This window comes from Zonotrichia albicollis, chromosome 11 (assembly GCF_047830755.1).
Source record: "Zonotrichia albicollis isolate bZonAlb1 chromosome 11, bZonAlb1.hap1, whole genome shotgun sequence".
NCBI classification, from domain to species: Eukaryota; Metazoa; Chordata; class Aves; order Passeriformes; family Passerellidae; genus Zonotrichia; species Zonotrichia albicollis.
Window position 1 is genome coordinate 1,445,452 of NC_133829.1, and position 17,871 is coordinate 1,463,322.

General features: G+C 47.6%; 2 protein-coding genes across 29 annotated transcripts in view; one reads left to right on the top strand and one right to left on the bottom strand.

The window, feature by feature from the left end:
• Positions 1-316, bottom strand: part of IQCH (IQ motif containing H) — a 74,688-nt gene extending 74,372 nt beyond the window's left edge. For 24 of the 26 annotated variants that reach the window (XR_012582068.1, XR_012582070.1, XR_012582069.1 and 21 more), the window contains exon 1: positions 27-161. The gene's annotated coding sequence lies outside the window, so the exon portion shown is untranslated. Of the gene's footprint in view, positions 1-26 lie in introns of all 26 variants that reach the window. The other 2 variants (XM_074549103.1, XM_074549105.1) reach the window with 2 other exon arrangements.
• AAGAB (alpha and gamma adaptin binding protein) lies at positions 66-17,472 on the top strand. 3 transcript variants are annotated; one of them, XM_074549129.1, is made up of 10 exons: positions 66-453; positions 4,474-4,664; positions 5,136-5,232; positions 5,891-5,980; positions 8,345-8,428; positions 13,034-13,116; positions 13,526-13,613; positions 14,176-14,280; positions 14,831-14,880; positions 15,462-17,472. In XM_074549129.1, exons 1-10 carry the CDS (start codon positions 66-68, stop codon positions 15,537-15,539), a joined length of 1,254 nt encoding a protein of 417 aa, XP_074405230.1. In that variant the 3' UTR covers positions 15,540-17,472. The 3 variants fall into 3 exon arrangements, with proteins under 3 accessions (XP_074405230.1, XP_074405232.1, XP_074405231.1); XM_074549131.1 differs by lacking the exon at positions 13,034-13,116; XM_074549130.1 differs by lacking the exon at positions 8,345-8,428.
• The last annotated feature ends 399 nt before the right edge of the window (positions 17,473-17,871 follow it).

Genomic DNA, 17,871 nt, shown 5'->3' on the forward strand with positions numbered 1-17,871 from the left:
GCGCGTCCCCCGTCCCCTCACAGCACCGGCCAGGGATGACCCGGGGTGCCGAGGGGTAACCCGGGATGCTGAGGGTGACTCGGGGTGTCCCGGCTGCTCTGTCGGGGCAGGAGAGGCCGGTCCGGGCAGAGAGGAGCCGCTCCCGGCGCTGTCCGAACCCACCGGGCAGCACCGGCCCCGCTCCGGCCGCGGCCATGGCGGCACCGCCGCTCCCGGCAACGGGACGCGCCGGCCGGGCGGCACCATCCGCCCCGCCGCCGGGGGGGGAACAGCACATCCAGCGGGGGCCGAGCCCGCGCTCCGCCCGGTCCCTCCCCCGGCCGCGCCCCCCGCGGGCGGTGGTAGCGGCGCGGCGGAAGGGGCGCGGCGCGGGCGCCATGGCGGCGGCAGCGCGGCCGCTGGCGCTGCTCACCAGCTGTGCCGCGGGCTTCGCGCCCGAGGAGCTCGTCAAACGTGAGTCGGGGCCGCCGCGGCGCCCCAGCGGGCAGAACCAGGGCTCGCGGCTTGCCCGCACCCGCGCGAACCGGGCTGGCAGCGGCTCCCTCCAGCCCCGGCCTTCAGGGGGGCTGTTTTCCCCTCAGGATCGCAGTTCTCCCCTCAGGGTCGCTGCCGTCTCCTCACAGATCCAGATTTCCCCTCACGGTCGCCGCCATCCCCTCACAGTCTCAAGTTTCCCCCTCAGGGTCGTTGCTGTCCCCTCACGGACCCAGTTTTCCCCTCAGGGTCACCGCCATTCCCTCACGGGCTCAGTTTTCCCCTCAGGGTCGCCGCCGGCCCCTCACGGACCCAGTTTTCCCCTCAGGGTCACCGCCATTCCCTCACGGGCTCAGTTTTCCCCTCAGGGTCGCCGCCGGCCCCTTACGGACCCAGTTTTCCCCTCAGGGTTGCTGCCATCCCCTCACGATCCCAATTTTCCCCTCAGAATTTCAGCTTTCCCCTCAGGTTCTCATTTTTCCCGTCAAGGTCGCAGTTCTGCTCTCAGGGTCCCAATGCTCCCCTCAGGACAGGGGGATCGCAGCCAAGGGATCGAGCCCTTGCAGAGGGTATCAGGAGCCTCCTCGGTGTTTTAAGGAAATAATTCACCTCTTTCTCAGTGCGGAGGGACTGAAAGGGAAAGCTAAAAATTCTGTCCTGCATCTGGTAGAATTGCAGATTACACTCGGTGCCGAGTACATAGAACTCATTCAGTAGGAATTGGTTTTTCCTGGGAACCACTTGCCACTTGTATGGCTCAAAAGAGGAACACAAGATCTGATAGTACAGAAAACCATGGTGGAATTTCTGGTTTTTTAAAAATATTTTGAAAATCGGGAGATTTCCAGGAAGAAGCTGTTCATGATCTTGGTGGGTTGCCTGTGTTAGGACAGCCCTGTTTTTAGGGAGTTCATGAACAGTTTGCTGTGCACACTGAGATGTAGAATTTAACTCCCTCAAATCTTCTCTGGATTTATTTTTCTCTCTTTCTGAGCAATTCTTACTTAGAACCTCACCAAGCACAGGGCTGCCCCCAGGAACTGGCTCCCTCCACCTCATTAAAGCACATTTTGGAACAAAAATAACAGTACAAGATATGCAAAGGCTTCTTTGTCAAAGCAGCTGCAGGACACTGAATTATTTAAAGATTCCACACCTAAAATATTATTACTATCTTATTTTTGAGGAAGGTATAAGCAAATTGGAAGGAATTAGTCAAGGTTCCTCTAGGTTTCCCCTTTGATTACTTTGCATGGTGAAATAAAACAGGTAGAAAAGGTAGGTGAGCAAAAAGCTACTTAATCTGAGAAAATCTTAAAATACAAGCTTATCTATTTTTAAGACTAGTACTCACTTTGGAATATCTCAGCTTCCACTGCTCCCAGTACCAAAACTGGAGTCTTGTCTGTGTGTCCTCTGACTGGGTTACATTAAAACCCTCCTGAAGAAATAAAATCATTGGATAAAATAAATACCATCAGCATCTTAAGTCCCAAGTGACATTAAATCAGAGGCAGCAGACTGTAAAACAGTCAAGGACACCCAGGCAGGGATGGGGCAGCAGTGGGGAGGGTTTGGGGGGGGGGTGAAGGAACCTGCCAGAACTTTCCAGGCCAATTCCAAGACTATTTCCAGGGTTTTTCTCCTGTTCAATGGAAAATGTCTTGAGGATGAGAAGCAGCTGATGGTACATTTGCTAGATATATTTTTATGTGTTCAGGTTTCTCTGAATGCTTTAATTCATGGGACACTGTGGCAAAACAAATCTTTTTAAAGTGCTCAACATAGATCAGCCTTATTATTGTGATGTATTTATCACAAAACTGCAAATAAGATTGGTTCAGTTTTCTTCTATCTGATGTGATTGTTCTTCCTTTTCTTTTTGGATTTTTACCACTCCCCTCCTCCCCAGCATATTTGGGCTCTCTTTACTCCTCGGTGTCATTTTAGGAGTATTTTTTATGGTTTATTCCACCAGGTGGCTCTCAAGGCCCAGAATGTGGGCACTGCTCCATGTACCTGACAGCTCTGAGGATTTGGGAGCATTTAGGGCATTATGTTCTTAAAACATTTATTCAGTCTGAAAAACACTATGGAAAGTGGTAAATATCTTAATCTCTTTGGGAAAAAAACTGCAAAAAGAAGTTGTAATCATTAAAAAATTATTATTATTACACACACAATGTGCTAAAAGTGCTGAAATACTACTTGGGTGTTAGGGAACAGGGCAATTACTGGGAGAGAAATTCCACAGGGAGCTGGCAGAATCTCAGCATGAAGGATGGGAAATCAGCAGCACAATGGGATGAAAGAAAACCCCTTAAAATACAGGAACAAGCAGCAGGTAATAGGAAATGGGACATGGCCTCATTCTAGCAGTGCTTTCAGACCTAAATTTGTCCATGAACTCTTCTAAAAGATGTCCCTTACAAAGCAAACGTGAAATTCATATCAGCTTCTGAAAACCTTTTCTGAGGGTTCTTTCCCTTTGTATCCTTGTTGGGGTGACTGACAAATGACTTCAGAGCTGATTTTGTTCCTCACCCCATTTTCCTCCCCAAGTCTTACTGCTGATTTTCTGGGTTTCTGTAATTTCTGTGGAGCCTTTTATTCTTAGCCTCTTGATTGACTTGTAATTCTGTTAGCTCAGACTGATTTTAATTTACTTACTTATTTTTAACTGTTAAAACACTAGTAAAGGGAAGCTACTATCATATTCCAAACAAAACCTCTGAGAATACAAAGCTCAGAACCCACGTTGGTTTGGTGGTGACTCAGGATCTTTGTCCCCCAGCTCCAAAGTGAGGTGGGTAATCTTAGCATGGAATATCTGATTAAAGATGATCACCTGAAATCATCTGAAAAATAATTGCCATCCAAAATAAATCAAACTTGAACCTGGAAAAATCATTTAGATGTGGCACTTCTTATTTTAAGCAACCCTGAGAGCAGACTCCTGTTTCATCCTCTTGAGGAGGAAATGCTACAGGTTTCTGTTTCCAAGGTCACATTTCTCCCTCAGATTCCATCTCCTCCCCAGGGCTGCAGATAATCCTGGTTTGCAGCTCTCCTGCCTTGTGCCCCTTGCTCAGTCACCAGATCCATTTCTCAGCTTTGCAGTTTAGCTGTAAAAATCACTGCAGCCTTGGCAGGGAGGTTTTCCTGTCTCTTTACTAATAAGATACAGATAAATTCAAATTCAGCCCCAGACTATTTGGGGAACAGCCCGTTCCAGCAGCTCCAGGAACTCTCAGTACCTTCAAATACAAATCCTTGAAAAGCCATGGGCTTTATTCTTTAACTCTTCTCCTGCCCCAGGCAATTCTGGATGACTCAGTCCATTTTAGAAATCATTGACCTGTGTTCCAAAGTGTCCATGAGTTCATCCAGCCTGAACAAGGTTTCCTGGCCTTTCCCTCAGGAAACACTGGGGTGCTGTGCTTCCAGCTCTGCTTCAGCTCCAGGAGTGTTCTGGGCAGGTTCCTGCCTCGGAGGGCAGAGCCTGGCAGCCCCTGAGCAAAGCACTGCGTTGTCATGGTTGAGCTCCCACGTGGAATTTAATGGGAATTGCAGCTGAATTGTAGGAACTGGGTTTATTTTCTCATTAGTTACCTTCAGCTTTTGGTCACAGTTAAACAGATCTTTACATCTCAAGGAGCATGCAAGGGTTGTAGTAAAGTTTAGGTTTTCTCTCCATACATCCTGTTTACAGCTACTGAGTGTGAGGTTAACACTTGAAAAGGCATTTCCAGGAAAACAAAAGGCTTTCTGCAGCTTCTGGGTCATACTTTAGATTGAAAACTAGAAAATGAACTCTTTTGAAAGCTAAGCAATAAAATCTGGGACAGAGTAACAAATTGAGTTGAATTTTTAAAGATCGTGATTATGTACTGGTTTATTGTAGTAAAGATGGATCTGCATTGGCACTGTGCTTTTCTAGACAAATGATTTTCTTGCTGCTGCTTTTACCCTCCTCCTCACCCATTTTCTCTCCTGCAGGTATCACAGGAGAAGATGACCTGACTGTGGGTGCAATAACAAGTGGAAGAGTGAATTTCTACCCCTGGACGATAGATAACAAATACTATTGTGCAGATATCCACCTGTGCGTGGTCCCAAACACGTTCCACGTGACTGCAGAGATCGCCGAGGCTGTGCAGGCATTTGTGGTGTTCTTTGACAGCACAACAGTAAGGGCTCTCCTGCTTCATTCCCCTGCCTTCTCCCAGTGACAGCCATAAACCAGAACCTCCACCCCTCCCCTCTGAGTGTTCTATTCACTGGCAGAAGATCAATAGTCAATACTAGATATTCAATTTCCCTGCTAACAATAGCAGCAGTTTCCTTCTCCCTTACTCCTCTCCTCCAGCTGGAAGAGGGGTTTTCAGGAGCCATTATGCCACCATGGCAAATCCATCTGCCAGCTTTATTCCTAAAGGCTCCTTTAGGACAGACAGAATTTAGGGAGCTAAACATAAAATTCAGGGCATTTCACCCAAAATTGTTTCTACTAAACCAGCAGCAGTGAAAACTGGTTTAGCAGAAACCAGAAAGGATGAGATAAAAAAAGCCCATTTCTTTATATAATTCAATCCTTATACTATTAAAAACTAAAGTATTGCAGGATGCATTCCACAGAACACTTTTCTTTTCTCCTGCAGAAAACTGGACTGGAGGGTGTCTCTGAATGGCTGCCCCTGACAGAAGAGTGGCTGCCAGAAGTGATGATCCTGGTTTGTGACAGAGTGTCTGAGAACGGTAGGAGACCCAGAGAGCTCCCATCCTCACTCAGAGCCATTAGCCTGCACAATAATTGACTTTGTAATTACATCAACAGTTGCCTCTCAGAGTCGGGGTGAGAGTGGCCTGGAGAGCCCAGGGGAGCAGGAGCTGAAACCCTCAGTGGGATGTGTTAGAACTCAACCAGAATTTTACCAGATTGCTCAGAGTCAGCTCTGTCCTGCCACTGCAGGGGGACTAAAACATTCCTGCTGCTGGATGTGCATGACCCTGCTGGAGAAGGGGGAGCACTTGGTTGCTAATGCCATTTTTTTGCCATTTGGACATTGAGCACACACATTTGCTGGGGTTCTGGACAACAGCCAGCTGGGAGGTGCAGATGTGTCCCTGCAGCTCAGTTCAGTGTCAAACCCAGAGTCAGCAGAAGTCTTCATTCACACCTGCATTGTGCCCTCTGCAAAACCATTTGATTCTGTTCCTCAGTTCCAAGGAGGAGTTTAACTCTAGTTTTGGAAGCTACAGTGAATGGAGGATCCATGCCAGCTGCTCTACATTTCCCATACACTCCTGAGCAAGCAAACTTTGAGGGAATAAAACACAGCTAAATATTCTGATAAATGTGCTGTACTGGTCTCAGATCTGCACCTTTAATACCCATTTTTGTCTCCCAATTTAGGTGTAAACAGACAGAAAGCTCAAGAATGGTGCATCAAGCACGGCTTTGAGCTGGTAGAGCTCAGCCCTGAGGAGCTGCCTGATGAAGATGGTAGGTCTGCTGCTTCTCTTGCCATTTGGAGACTGAAAAGTGCCCAGAAATCCCTTCTGAGTAAAGCTGTGCCCCTTGCAGTTGTTGATATGGCACATGATTACAGCATGGAATGCTCGGGGTTGGTGGGGCTGTCTCAGCTGTAAAAGGTCAGGAGGGGGAGGAGGTTATTTCCTCTGAGAAATTCCATTTGTCCCCTCCCAAATCCAGCTGCTGTTTAGCACCTACGTCAAAATATCTGCTCCTTTTTCTGGCACTGCCCTAGGACTGTATTGATACATCAGAAGTTTATATTCCACTTGGAAAATCAATCTAAAGAAACATTTTTCTGCATGAGGGCAGAAAAAGTCTGGTTTAAAAAGACTTGAAAACTATTTTGTGCTATCTTGGTACAAACAGTGACATGATAGGCTGAAAACTGCAGGTTGTTGGAAACCTTTCAGAGCAACAGGAGCTGTTACACAGGAAATAAACCAGTTTCAGAATCACTGGCTGCCCAACATTTATAACTTGAAAAAAAAACCAGCAAGAAGAGTCAAATGTGGTGTTCCACTCTTGAAAAGTGACTGTGCATTTCCTGACAGCCTTATCAGCATCAGCCTTATCTCCTCACTTCAGTGACACAAAAAAGCATTTACACCTTACCTCTGGAGTAAAATGAGATAACTGCGGGCTGGAGAGGAATTAGTCACTAACATTTGCTCTATTTCAGGTTCTCCAAGCACACTGCAGCCACCAAAAATAATTCACTATAAAATCCTCACTGCTACACATCCCACCCCTCTCCCCCCTTTAAGGGCCTGCTAAAACTGGATCTGGAGGAGCTGGGAAGTCTCCCTCTCTCCCCAGCATGCCTTTAAAAGTGTTTCCCTTTTTTTAGTCAAGGAGGGAGATTTACAGATTTGATTCACAGAAACTGGGAAAATCGGAAGTGAGGACTCCTTAGACTAAACAAACACTAATTGCTTTAAAAATAGTAACCTTTAATCAAGTTATTTTCCTATTGAATAATTCTTGTAAAGAACAAGCTCTTTGCCATTTATGGGAACAAGCTCTTTACCATTTCTTTAATGGGAATGGTAACAACTCAGGATGTTAATTTGTGGGATATTGGGATCCATGTTCTTTCCTAGCTGTTTAATCTGGTGGTTGATTCACTGTGACTCATGCAGAGGAGGAACTGTTCCTGTGAGTAACTTATTTACCCCCCAAACATTCTGGCTGAGCTACAAAGGCACAGCAGCTGCTGTAAACACACTGGGCCAATCTCTGCTCCAAATCCTGACATTTCAGGCAGCTCATCTCAAATAAACTGGAACTTTTGTTTTGACTCATTGCCAGTTGTTTGCACAGGCAGGACAAGAGCTCTAAACTGGGACTCTTGATAAGGACTCTGATACCAAACCAAACAGCAGCACCACAGAGGGCAGAACATCTGATTTCACCCTTAAATGCATTTCTAAAGGCAGTTTCAATTACTGCACCTGATCCCTGAGTCACTTGAGTTTGATTTCTAAACAAAAACAGTTTTGTATCCAAAGGATTGTTTGGGTGGGTTTTTTTTTCCCCTTTGTCAACCTGCACAAACATGGGAAGCTGACTAAACTGAGGAAATGGGAAAACTGACTTGATCCAAAGTGGTGTCAAATCTATTCAGTAAATAAATTAAAATCTGAATAATGCTTTCCCTGGGCTTTCAAGTTCCTGTAATTCCCAGGATTACTGGAACTTTTGGAGTAAGATATTGTGGGGACAGCTTTACAATATTCCTTTCCATTTTTTACAGGCATTGCGCCCTTTTTAAATGGTTGTCTCAAGTTCTTTACTTTCTAAAAGAAAGAAAAATAATTCTGGTATCTATTGTCTAATATATTTCTATGCTGTAGAGCATTGTAAGAGATCTTGGGGTGAAAGATTCAAGTTTCTTGTCTGTTGTTATTAAATTTATATATATACTATAAAGTATAATATACGGTCATATTATTTATTATTAATTTATTAATATTTATAATTATATTAAAGTATATTATACTTTTATAATATGCTATAAAGATGTTATTTAATGTAGGCCTCCTGTTAAATATTTAACAAAAAGGATTTAGATACCTGCAAAATGCTGAGCCCACAATTCATTATACCTAATTTAGATACTTCCAGTATCATTATCCCTGGAAGCTCAGCCCAGGAAGTGAGGCATTAATTTACATTTACTTGGCCTCTCGTCAATCAAAGGTGAAAAATGTGCATTTTGTAGCAGGAGCAGAATTGGCAGTGATTGTGAGAAGCCAGGAGAGGCTTCAGGCCCAGCCTGGAGCAGGGGCTGGTGTTGGAGCCGCTCTCAGGAGTTGTCTCTGTTGTGTGCAGATGATTTCCCCGAGTCCACGGGAGTGCAGCGCATCGTGCAGGCCCTCAACGCCAACGTCTGGTCCAACGTGGTGATGAAGGGGGGTAGGTGGTGCCAGGGCCTGGCCCTGCAGCCTGGGGGAGCTCACATGGGGCAGCTGGGCTGGCACAGTGGCACCTTCCCCAGGGAGCAGGCATTGCTTTCACCCCCTTGGTGTCACAGGCAGCGGGTGAGATTTATCACAGAATGCTGCCATCCATGGTTTGGGTGGGGAGGGACCTCAAAGCTCAGCTTATCCTCTGCTCCACGCTCACCCAGCCTGGCCTTGGACACTTCCACCCACAACTGCTCTGTGCCAGGGCCTCACCACCCTCACAGCAAAGGATTTCTGTCTAAACCTGCTCCTGTTCCCTCTCTGCTTTAACTTGCACTCTACCAATCATTTCAGTTAAATATTCCAGTAATCCTGCAGGTTGCAATGAAAACTCAAAGTTGATACCAAACTCTAGTAAGAAATAGGTTGTAATCATCAGCTTTGCCAGACTGATACATGCTTCAGTGTAGAAGCAAAGGTTAAATTCCACATTTGTTGTAGGGGATTTTTGGTTTGTTATTTAAATTTTTGAACTAGGGATGAGAATAGCAAGTGCAGAGATGAGATTTGGCAAAGGAGCCGTGTCAAACATTTCAGTGCTGTTTTTGCTACAGAAAACCCCACTTGAGTACATGGAAACCACAGATTTTATTTACAACAGTGCAAAAAATGGGCAAGCCCAGATAATTTCCTGAGGAAGCTGAATATCAGGTAGAGTTAGAATTTGGAAAAATCACTTTAGCCTTAGAGTCATCAGAAAAGGAAATGCTGTGGTTACAAGGGTAGATCCTTCCATTTACTTGAAATCCTTTAATTCCCTTTCTAATGACACAAACTGCTACAGAAAATGTAGGAAGATAAAAGTCTTCAGGAGTGCTTGGCCTGGAATTTCTCATTCCCAAAGCCTCATTTCACTACCATCCTTCCAACACCTCTCTGCTCCCTGATGTCCCATTTCCCTCTGCTGTGGCTTCTCCCTTCCCACAGCCATTCATGGGGAATGACTGAAAGCCCTGAGAGGCTGCTGTGTCTGCAGGGTGCTTGCTGGGACTCAGTGAAACCAGGCTGAGAATTGTTAACCTCCATTTTTTAATGCAGCCTTTTGAGGATTTCTCATTGCCCATCAGGACTGAGGTGAAGGTGGGTTCTGACTCAGTGTAACCATTGCAGAGAGCCATGTAACCTGGGCAGATGGTGTCAGGTTATTTATCTCACTTGTGCTAAAAACGGCTTTTTAACAACACATTTCCTGTATCTGCCAGATACCACCTTACAGAACAGCAGAATTTAGTCACATGCTCAGGTCCTCACAGGGGGAAATTCCTGCACATCACTGCTGTGTTCTGTAAAGGTCAGGCTCCTTGGCAAATCCTGATTTTCTCTGCACAGCACCAGCCCCACACAGCCCTGCTGCACCACCACAAACCCCTCAGGAAGTCAGCTATATTTGGAAGGTGTTGCAGCCTGACTGTGCCTTCAAAGGGAAATTGTTGAGCTCATTTTGCTTAAAATAAAACTTTTTACAACCTGTAACATATCTTTTGTTTTCAGCTTCCTCCAGATCCTAGAAACTGGCTGCCATGTAAATCCAACTTTAACTTTTCCACTGAAAATGAGCTGCAACTCCTGGCTGGTTAAAAACCATGCAGGGGGGAGTTATCAGAGACCCTAAGAGAGTTCCAATAAATACATTTTACTAGTAAATGTCTACTAACAAATACTTATAGCACTGTTAGATGCAGCCTTCATTCAGCAGCATTGCCTTAATTCAAAACCTGTTTCCATGAGAATTTAAATTTACAGACAGAGCAGGAATAGCCTTTTTCAAGCACAAACACCAAACTCATTATTTTACTGCATTAAGCCCCAACACAATTCTTGTCAAGCTGCAGGTTTTTTCACACACCTACTCGTTAAAATTTTAAATTTCAGATTTTTTTCTCTCACTAATTAAATTTTTTTAAAATTTTTTTCTCTCACTACATTAAATGCATCATTCTCACACAGATCCATAAAAAGAATTATTAAATGTAACAGAGTTGAATTAGAAACAAGTTTACACCAAGTGACCAATGCCAGGTGCTTTGTGAGTGAATGGAGCAGCATTATCTCTGCTCCAAGCCAAAGGAGCAGCCTTACCTGGGACTCTGCCAGGTTGGTTCTCCAACCTTGGAGCTCCCTTCAGTCTCTGCAAGTTTTCTTGAGCAGGAGAACGTGAGGGATTCTCCAGGTACCACATTTCCCTCCCCACAGAGGCGTTAAACTGCTGTTAACCTTCCCTGTCCCTGCAAGAGCCTCTGTGGCAGGAACAGAAACCATTTCCAGCCCTCCAGAAGAGGCTGCTTGGCTTCTTTCCTGCTTAAATCCCAGCCTGAGTGAGCCCAGGTGAAGCTGCTTACCTCAGGTGGGGCCAGGAATGAGCCTGCCTCTAATCACAGCCAATTAACCTCATTTAGGGAGGCCATTCAAACACATTGTGAATTTTGATGTGTTAATGCCAATTTTATGTGTAAGGATCACCATGTGTCAGCTGGAGACAGGAGGAATAATAATAGGTAAAGGCAGTGGAAAACACTTGGCCATGAAACTGGAATGTGGGAATGCTGAATCCATGTTTGGAGCATCATGAGTGGTTCCTGTGGAACTACCCAGAGCATGGAATCTGGAAAGCTTTGGGTGGGAAGGGACCCTAAATCCCATCCCATTGCAGCCCTGCAGGGGCAGCCACAGCTGCTCTGGGCTCCACCATAGCCACTGACTCCTCCAGAAGTGGGATGAGCTCATTTTTGGCTTTCCTGCCTCAAGAACACTGTGTAAGGCATCACCCACTTCCTGAATTGCACCCAGAAGTTGAAATAACTTTTACATCCAATAAATGGAGTTTATAGGAAGGGTTTTCCAAGGGTGTGCCTGCAACCAAGTGTTGTGTCTGCCTCCTCCCTAAACATGGATCCAGGGACAAACAGCTGCTGTTCAGAGATCCCTGCTGCACACTCCAGGTTTTTCAGAAGGGATGACATTTGTAATAACTCTGGCTGAGGTTCTGCAGTGTTGGAGGAGGGAATGTGGAGCCACTGCCATTTTTCTGTGCAGGGCAGACTCTGATCCCAGCCATGAGCGAGGGCCATGATTAGATCACTGCATCCAGCCCTGTGCCAGTGTGGGAACGTTCTCTGTCCGGGACATTGTGCACTGCAGTGTCCAACCGTGCCTGAGGTGACTCAGACGTTGGCTCCATGTCCACCCTCACAGCCTCCCCAAAGCCAGCTCTGCTCAGCCCATGAAACTGGGATGCAAATCCCCAACTTCATCCTGCACTCCCTGTTCACTGACCTGCTGCACTTCACAGGCAGCTGAAGGTTTTCCAGGGAATTCATTCAGCTCCACTTCCTCCCACCCCTTTGGCCAGGGATCTGCTGAAGCAGCAAAAGGGGTAAAGCAGAGCCAGGGGCCCCAAATACCTGCCAGGGATGGGGCAGAACAGATCAGCTGCAGGAGCAGGGAGCAGGGAATGGGGCTCAGGAATTCTCTCATGGAGATTTTGTGTGAGTGCTGGATGGGCCCAGCTACACATCCAACCCCTCAGGAGGAGAGGCTGCAGAAATGGCAAGGAGATTTGGGCAGAGCATCCAAATGACATCACCTCAACAGTTGAGTCTAGAGCTTAGGCATGAGTGTAATAATTTAGAACATACTTCTTTTAAAAAGTAACATTAAATCTTGCTTCTGGCAGAAGTCATTGTTTCCTGGCTATTTCTGGTACAATAACTTCGCATTTTTTCAGTTTTAGTTGACTAAAATACAAAGGTTTGCAGAAAAATCTCCTGAGTGCCTTGTGTAACTGCAAATATTTACTACTCAGTGCAAGGCCAGTTTGTATTGAGTAGTAAACTGACTTAGAAAAACCTGACTTAGTAAAAAACACCTCATCATATCACCCATTATGCACATATTTTTATATAAAACAGGTTTAAAAATACAGCCAGTTCAAATTAAAAATACTGCACCACATTGATTATCTTAGATGATTGCTCAGGTTTGAAATCACTTCTTAGGTTGGGTTTTAAAACAGCATTGAGATACACCCTAGGCCAGCAGTGGGGAGAGCCCAGAGCACCTTGCAGTGAGAGGAAACCCTGGATTTGATGGTTGAATCCACCCAGGAATTGTGAATTAGATATTTAACAATTCTCTTTGCCATGATTGTCGTGCCCAGCCTGTTCAGTGTGAGCAGAGGCTCTCCTTGCCTTTCCTGAACCCACCCTCAGACTCAGGGCTGCTTCCCATGGAGTTAAACCTGGGCACCAGGAACAGCAAATTCTGCTTCTGGATTTTCCAGCTGCCCATTTGGAATTTACCAGCTCAGATCCCAACGGAGCAGAGGCTTCCAACAAGCTCTGAAAGACCCCACATCTCCTGTGGCTCACATTCCCTTCCCTGGGGGGAATATTTAGCAGCAGACACAGTTTAAAGCTTAGAATTGATGTGAAATTTATGCTTAAAATCTGTTTTCAAGTGCACTGGCACAGTTTTGCATGGTGCTGTGAAATTCCCCCTGTCCCACCTGGCCAGCCCCAGTATTTGCAGTAATTTTGGAATTTGTGCTTTGTTGCAGACAGGAGCCAGGGCTTTGGTCTCCTCAGCACCTTGGCAGGAGCCAACAGGAGCCGTGGCTGTGAAGAGACCCCGGAGACAGAAGTAAACAGTGATTGCAGTGATTGCAGTGACTGCAGTGATTGCTGCTCTGCTCAGGCCCTGCCTGCATCCACTGGGGCGCCTGGGACCTCCCCTGGGGCCACAGAGCCAAAGGAAAGAGCACTAAAAGCTCCACTCAAGATGGCTTTGATTATATCCTAATTATCCCCTTTGGGCACAACAAAACCTGTCATTCCATGGTGTTATTGGAAAAACCCCAACAAACCCATCCTGAAATCCCTTCCTGCAGCCCCAGCTCCCAGTGCTGCAGGAGGGGCCTTCCATGCACAGGTTGTGCAGTAACACTTTGGGATAACGTGCAGGGGTTTGAAGGAAAAGCTGGGAGCACCTGATTTGCTGCTGATGGTTTTCATGCATTACTGGATACTGAAATACCTTTGTGTCCTGCCAGTCCAGGCCAGGAGAGAGGGAGCAATCCCAGTCGGATGGTGGGGAGGATGGAGCTGGCACACACAGCCTGGAGCCTGGCACTGCTGCAGGTGAGCTCAGCACGCCTGGCAGGGGCACACGGGCACTGCCTGACCAGCCCTGTGAGACATCTGCATCTCTGATGTGCCCTCATCAGCTCATCCTTGACTCACTCTGTGGCTGTGAATCCAGATCATTCTGGAATCAGCAAGAAATCTTAAATACTGGATGAGCTCACATGTAATGGATCACAGAATCATGGAATCTGGAATTTTTTGGGTAGAAAGGACCTTAAAGCTCATCCCATCCCACCCCTGCCATGGCAGGGACACCTTCCCCTGTCCCAGGCTGCTCCAGCCCTGCCCAGCCTGGCCTTGGGCACTGCCAGGGACCCAGGGGCAGCCCCAGCTGCTCTGGGCACCTGTGCCAGGGCTGCCCACCCTGCCAGGGAAGGATTTCTGCCACAAAATTAATCACCACTGTAACAATGCCATGATTTGTCTTTATGAGCAATCAGTAAATTAAGTTTCTTTCTCTCATATGACATTGGAATTTGCAAATGGGATTTGCAGCTGTTAAAATCTTGGTTTTCTGCTGAGAAACCAGAATCGTTTCAACCAAGCTGTATTTCAGATCCCATGCTGGACATGGACATCCAGGAGCTGGCCAGCCTGACCACGAGGGATGGCGACCTGGAGAACTTCGAAAGGCTCTTCTCAAAGCTGAAAGAAATGAAAGGTAACGCACCAGGAGAGATGGACCTGAGCTCTGGCACCTCCTGCAGGGGCTCAGAGAGAGCCTGGAGTGAGCTGGGGAGCTGTGAAATTCCTGTTCTCCTGCCTCAGGTCCTTGAGAGGAAGCTGCTCTTTCCATTCATTTGTCCTTTATCTTGATAATGCTCTTGAAAGCAGCAGGTGTTGCACTGGGAGTTCCCAATTCCTGGGCAGGAGGTTTTCCCTGCAGTTCCCAAACCCAGGGCAGGAGGTTTTCCCTGCAGTTCCCAATTCCTGGGCAGGAGGTTTTCCCTGTAGTTCCCAATTCCAGGGCAGGAGGTTTTCCCTGCAGTTCCCAGACCCAGGGCAGGAGGTTTTCTCTGCAGTTCCCAGACCCAGGGCAGGAGGTTTTCCCTGCAGTTCCCAATTCCTGGAGAGGAGGTTTTCCCTGCAGTTCCCAGACTCAGGGCAGGAGGTTTTCCCTGCAGTTCCCAGCTCCAGGGCAGGAGGTTTTCTCAGTTCTCTGCTCCCTCCTGAGCTTCACAGCCCCTCTCCTCTCCTCTCCTTGCCCACAGACAAAGCTGCCACGCTGCCCCACGAGCAGAGGAAGCTGCACGCAGAGAAGGTGAGCTTTGGGAATTGGGGTGGGGTCAGTAAAATGGGTGATTTCTTTCCAAGCCACAGTTCCTGCTCCTGCAGAGTTCCTGGATTGAGTAGTGAGAACAAACCACACGGTCCTATGAGACTTGTCAGGTATCTCCCAAAAACTGAATAACCTGGAAGTGTGAAATACCAGAAAAGCATAAAATCCTGGAATGGTTTGGGTTGGAAGGGACCCTAAAGATCATCTCATTCCACCCCAGTGCCATTAAAAAAAGACTTTCCCCTTTCTGAATTCTGAGCTGAACGCCCTGCAGTCACTGGGGGTGCTGGCCAGCTTGCACAAGTCAATGGCAAAGTCTGGATCTCCTGGAGAATGGAACGATGCCTTGAATAGCACAGGTTTTGTAGCACAGGTGCCTCCTGTGACCTGAACCATTGCCCTGTGCTGCTGAAATTCCTTCACCTCTGAGAGGATGTGTTGCACTCACAGAGCTGGGTGCCAGATTCAGCTCCTGCTCAGTTCCTGCCCTTTGGATGGCAAATACAAAATCTTCAGTCGTGTGAGGGGAATGTTCTCCCTTTCCCATCTCTTTCCCACTGTAGGTGGCCAAAGCCTTCTGGATGGCAATTGGAGGAGACAGGGATGAGATTGAAGGTCTCTCCTCGGATGAAGAAAACTGAATTCCTCTGTAGCTGAAGTGCCAGAGCAATCCTGAGGGAATGATCCTTCCCTGAATCAGTGTTCATTGCCAAAAACCCCATTTAGCTGCAGCTGCTGCCCTTGGTGACAGCGTTCCCCGTGTCCCACATTCCACAGCATCTCCAGCTCCAGAGCTTTGTGTGACTGTCCTGTCTCCTCTCCCAGAGGACCTGGGGAGGTGACACGTGTGTGGTTCAAGGAAACAGTGATGAGTTTACATTTTACAAATGAACATTTTTATGATTTCCTCTCTGGGGTTTAAATAAACAAATGTGCTCCCAGTTATCTCTGCACACAGGGCTGGGGCTTGGGAAGTCACTCCTGAATTCCAAACTGCATTTTTCAGCTGTAGGGCTCTTGGATGGGTTTGTGGAGCTTTTCCCAGTTGAGACTGGCCAGATTTGGATGAGCCATGAGGAGGGGGCTGCTGAGCCCCATCCTGCCAAGTGCCAAAGCCACTGCACGTGGCCCCAGGCTTGGATTTCGTTTGGACTTTGCCTGTGGAAGGACGGGGGTGTCCCTGCAGTGCCAGGTGTTGTGCACACTCCCTGGATCCCCACTGCAATGCCAGGTGGCTGCTGCTGCTCCAGGGCTGGAGTTCCCTGCCCAAACCTTGTGCAAGGCCCGGCAGAGTGCACAGAGCTGCTCTGGGGAGCTCTGTCCTCAGCTCCCAAAGCCCTCGGTGCCCCTGTGTGGGTCAGTGCCCACTCCCTGTGTGTTCCCTTTCCTGGAGGGAGCCCCCGTCACTTCCACAGCAGCACAGGGCACAGAGCCTCTGGAATGAGGGACATGGAAGGAAGGTGGAGCCTGGTGAGGAGGAAGGGGAGGTGCCACCCTGGCTGCTCTGTGCAGGTACAGGCTGTGGATCCACAGGAAGAGTCTGGCCCCAAGAACTTTTCCTTATCCATCTGAAAATCCACCCTGTTGAGCACCCTCAGTTAGGAATTTCAATATTACCTTTTCCAATGTCCCTGAATTGCCGAGTCCCAGGACACGGGTTTGCCATCGATTCTTGGATGGCTTTATGTCCTGCAGCACTTCCAGAGTGCTCCTTGAATTCCCTTTTTAATGCTGAAGCACAGGTGAATGTAAATCCTCATTCCTGGAATGCTGGGAATCATTTCCTGCATGGAAGCTGCAGCGTTAAGGACAAGAGCTGCAGCCTCACTGGCAGTTTGGGAAGCGTTTCCCAGCTGGAGCCTGAGCAGGAGCTCCCCCGTGGTGAAACACCGGGTGTGGGAAGAGTTCTGGAATATGAGACAGCCAAGGAAACTCCTGCCAGGGACACCTTCCCAGGGGCCTGCTGTGCCTGCACCTTCTCCTGTCCCAGCACAGAGAGGGGCACAGAGCTGCACCGGCTCATTCCCAGCAGGCAGTCAATGGTTTCCATGTTGGCCTCTCGGCAGCCGAGATTCTTTCTGCCCTTTCTAAATCTTTGTTGTGCAATGCTGATAAATGGCCAAAGTGCCAAGGGAATAGAGTGGAGGCAGCGAAGAAAAAAATGGACACTTTATAAACCCATTCTTTAGACATGTGATAGAGATGTGACTTTTTAAATTTAATGAGATCATATCAGTTAAAACCCAGTGCTTTGCTGCCTTTTTATGAGGTAACAGCAGCTCATTCCCATACTCAAAACTCTTTTAAACATGATTTATTGTAAATGTGGGTCTTGTCTGTGGGGGCACAAATCATGGAGGCAGGAAGCGTGGCTGAACACACTGGGAAATAATTTAATGATCCTTTGAGGTTGTTGTGTTGTGGTTTAAAATCAAGGTTTACTTTGCTGGTGCTTATTTTTTTGTGGGTTGTTTGGGGTTTTTCTGAAGAGACCCTTTGGTTTTGGCTACAGAATTTCTTTACAAAATAAGAAGTTACAGAAATGAATAAAAGGGGCATTAGCGGAAGAGCAAATTTGTGCCTCTCAGTTTCTCTTTGTGTAGAATTCCCAGTTGGTTCCACAGAATCCCAGAGTGGTTTGGGTTGGAAGTGCCCTTAGAGGCCCCCGGTCCCACCCTGCCACGGGCAGGGACAGCCCCGGGTTTGAGTCCTTGTGCCAGCCCAGGGCTGGTGCTGCTGCAGCATTCCCAGCTCAGACATTCCCGGTGTTCCTGGGCTGGCACAGACTCCCCTGTCCCCGACCCAGCCCTGGCACCCAGCCTGGCCTGCAGCACCCGCTCAGCCGTGGCAGTTCACTCTATTTTGGCTGAGGGTTTGAATTCCTCCCACTGCCCGTGTCCAGCAGGGATGGGGACACTGGGACCCAGCAGAGCCCCCAGCTCTGCACGGGCTCGCTGCAGCCTGCCCGAGCTC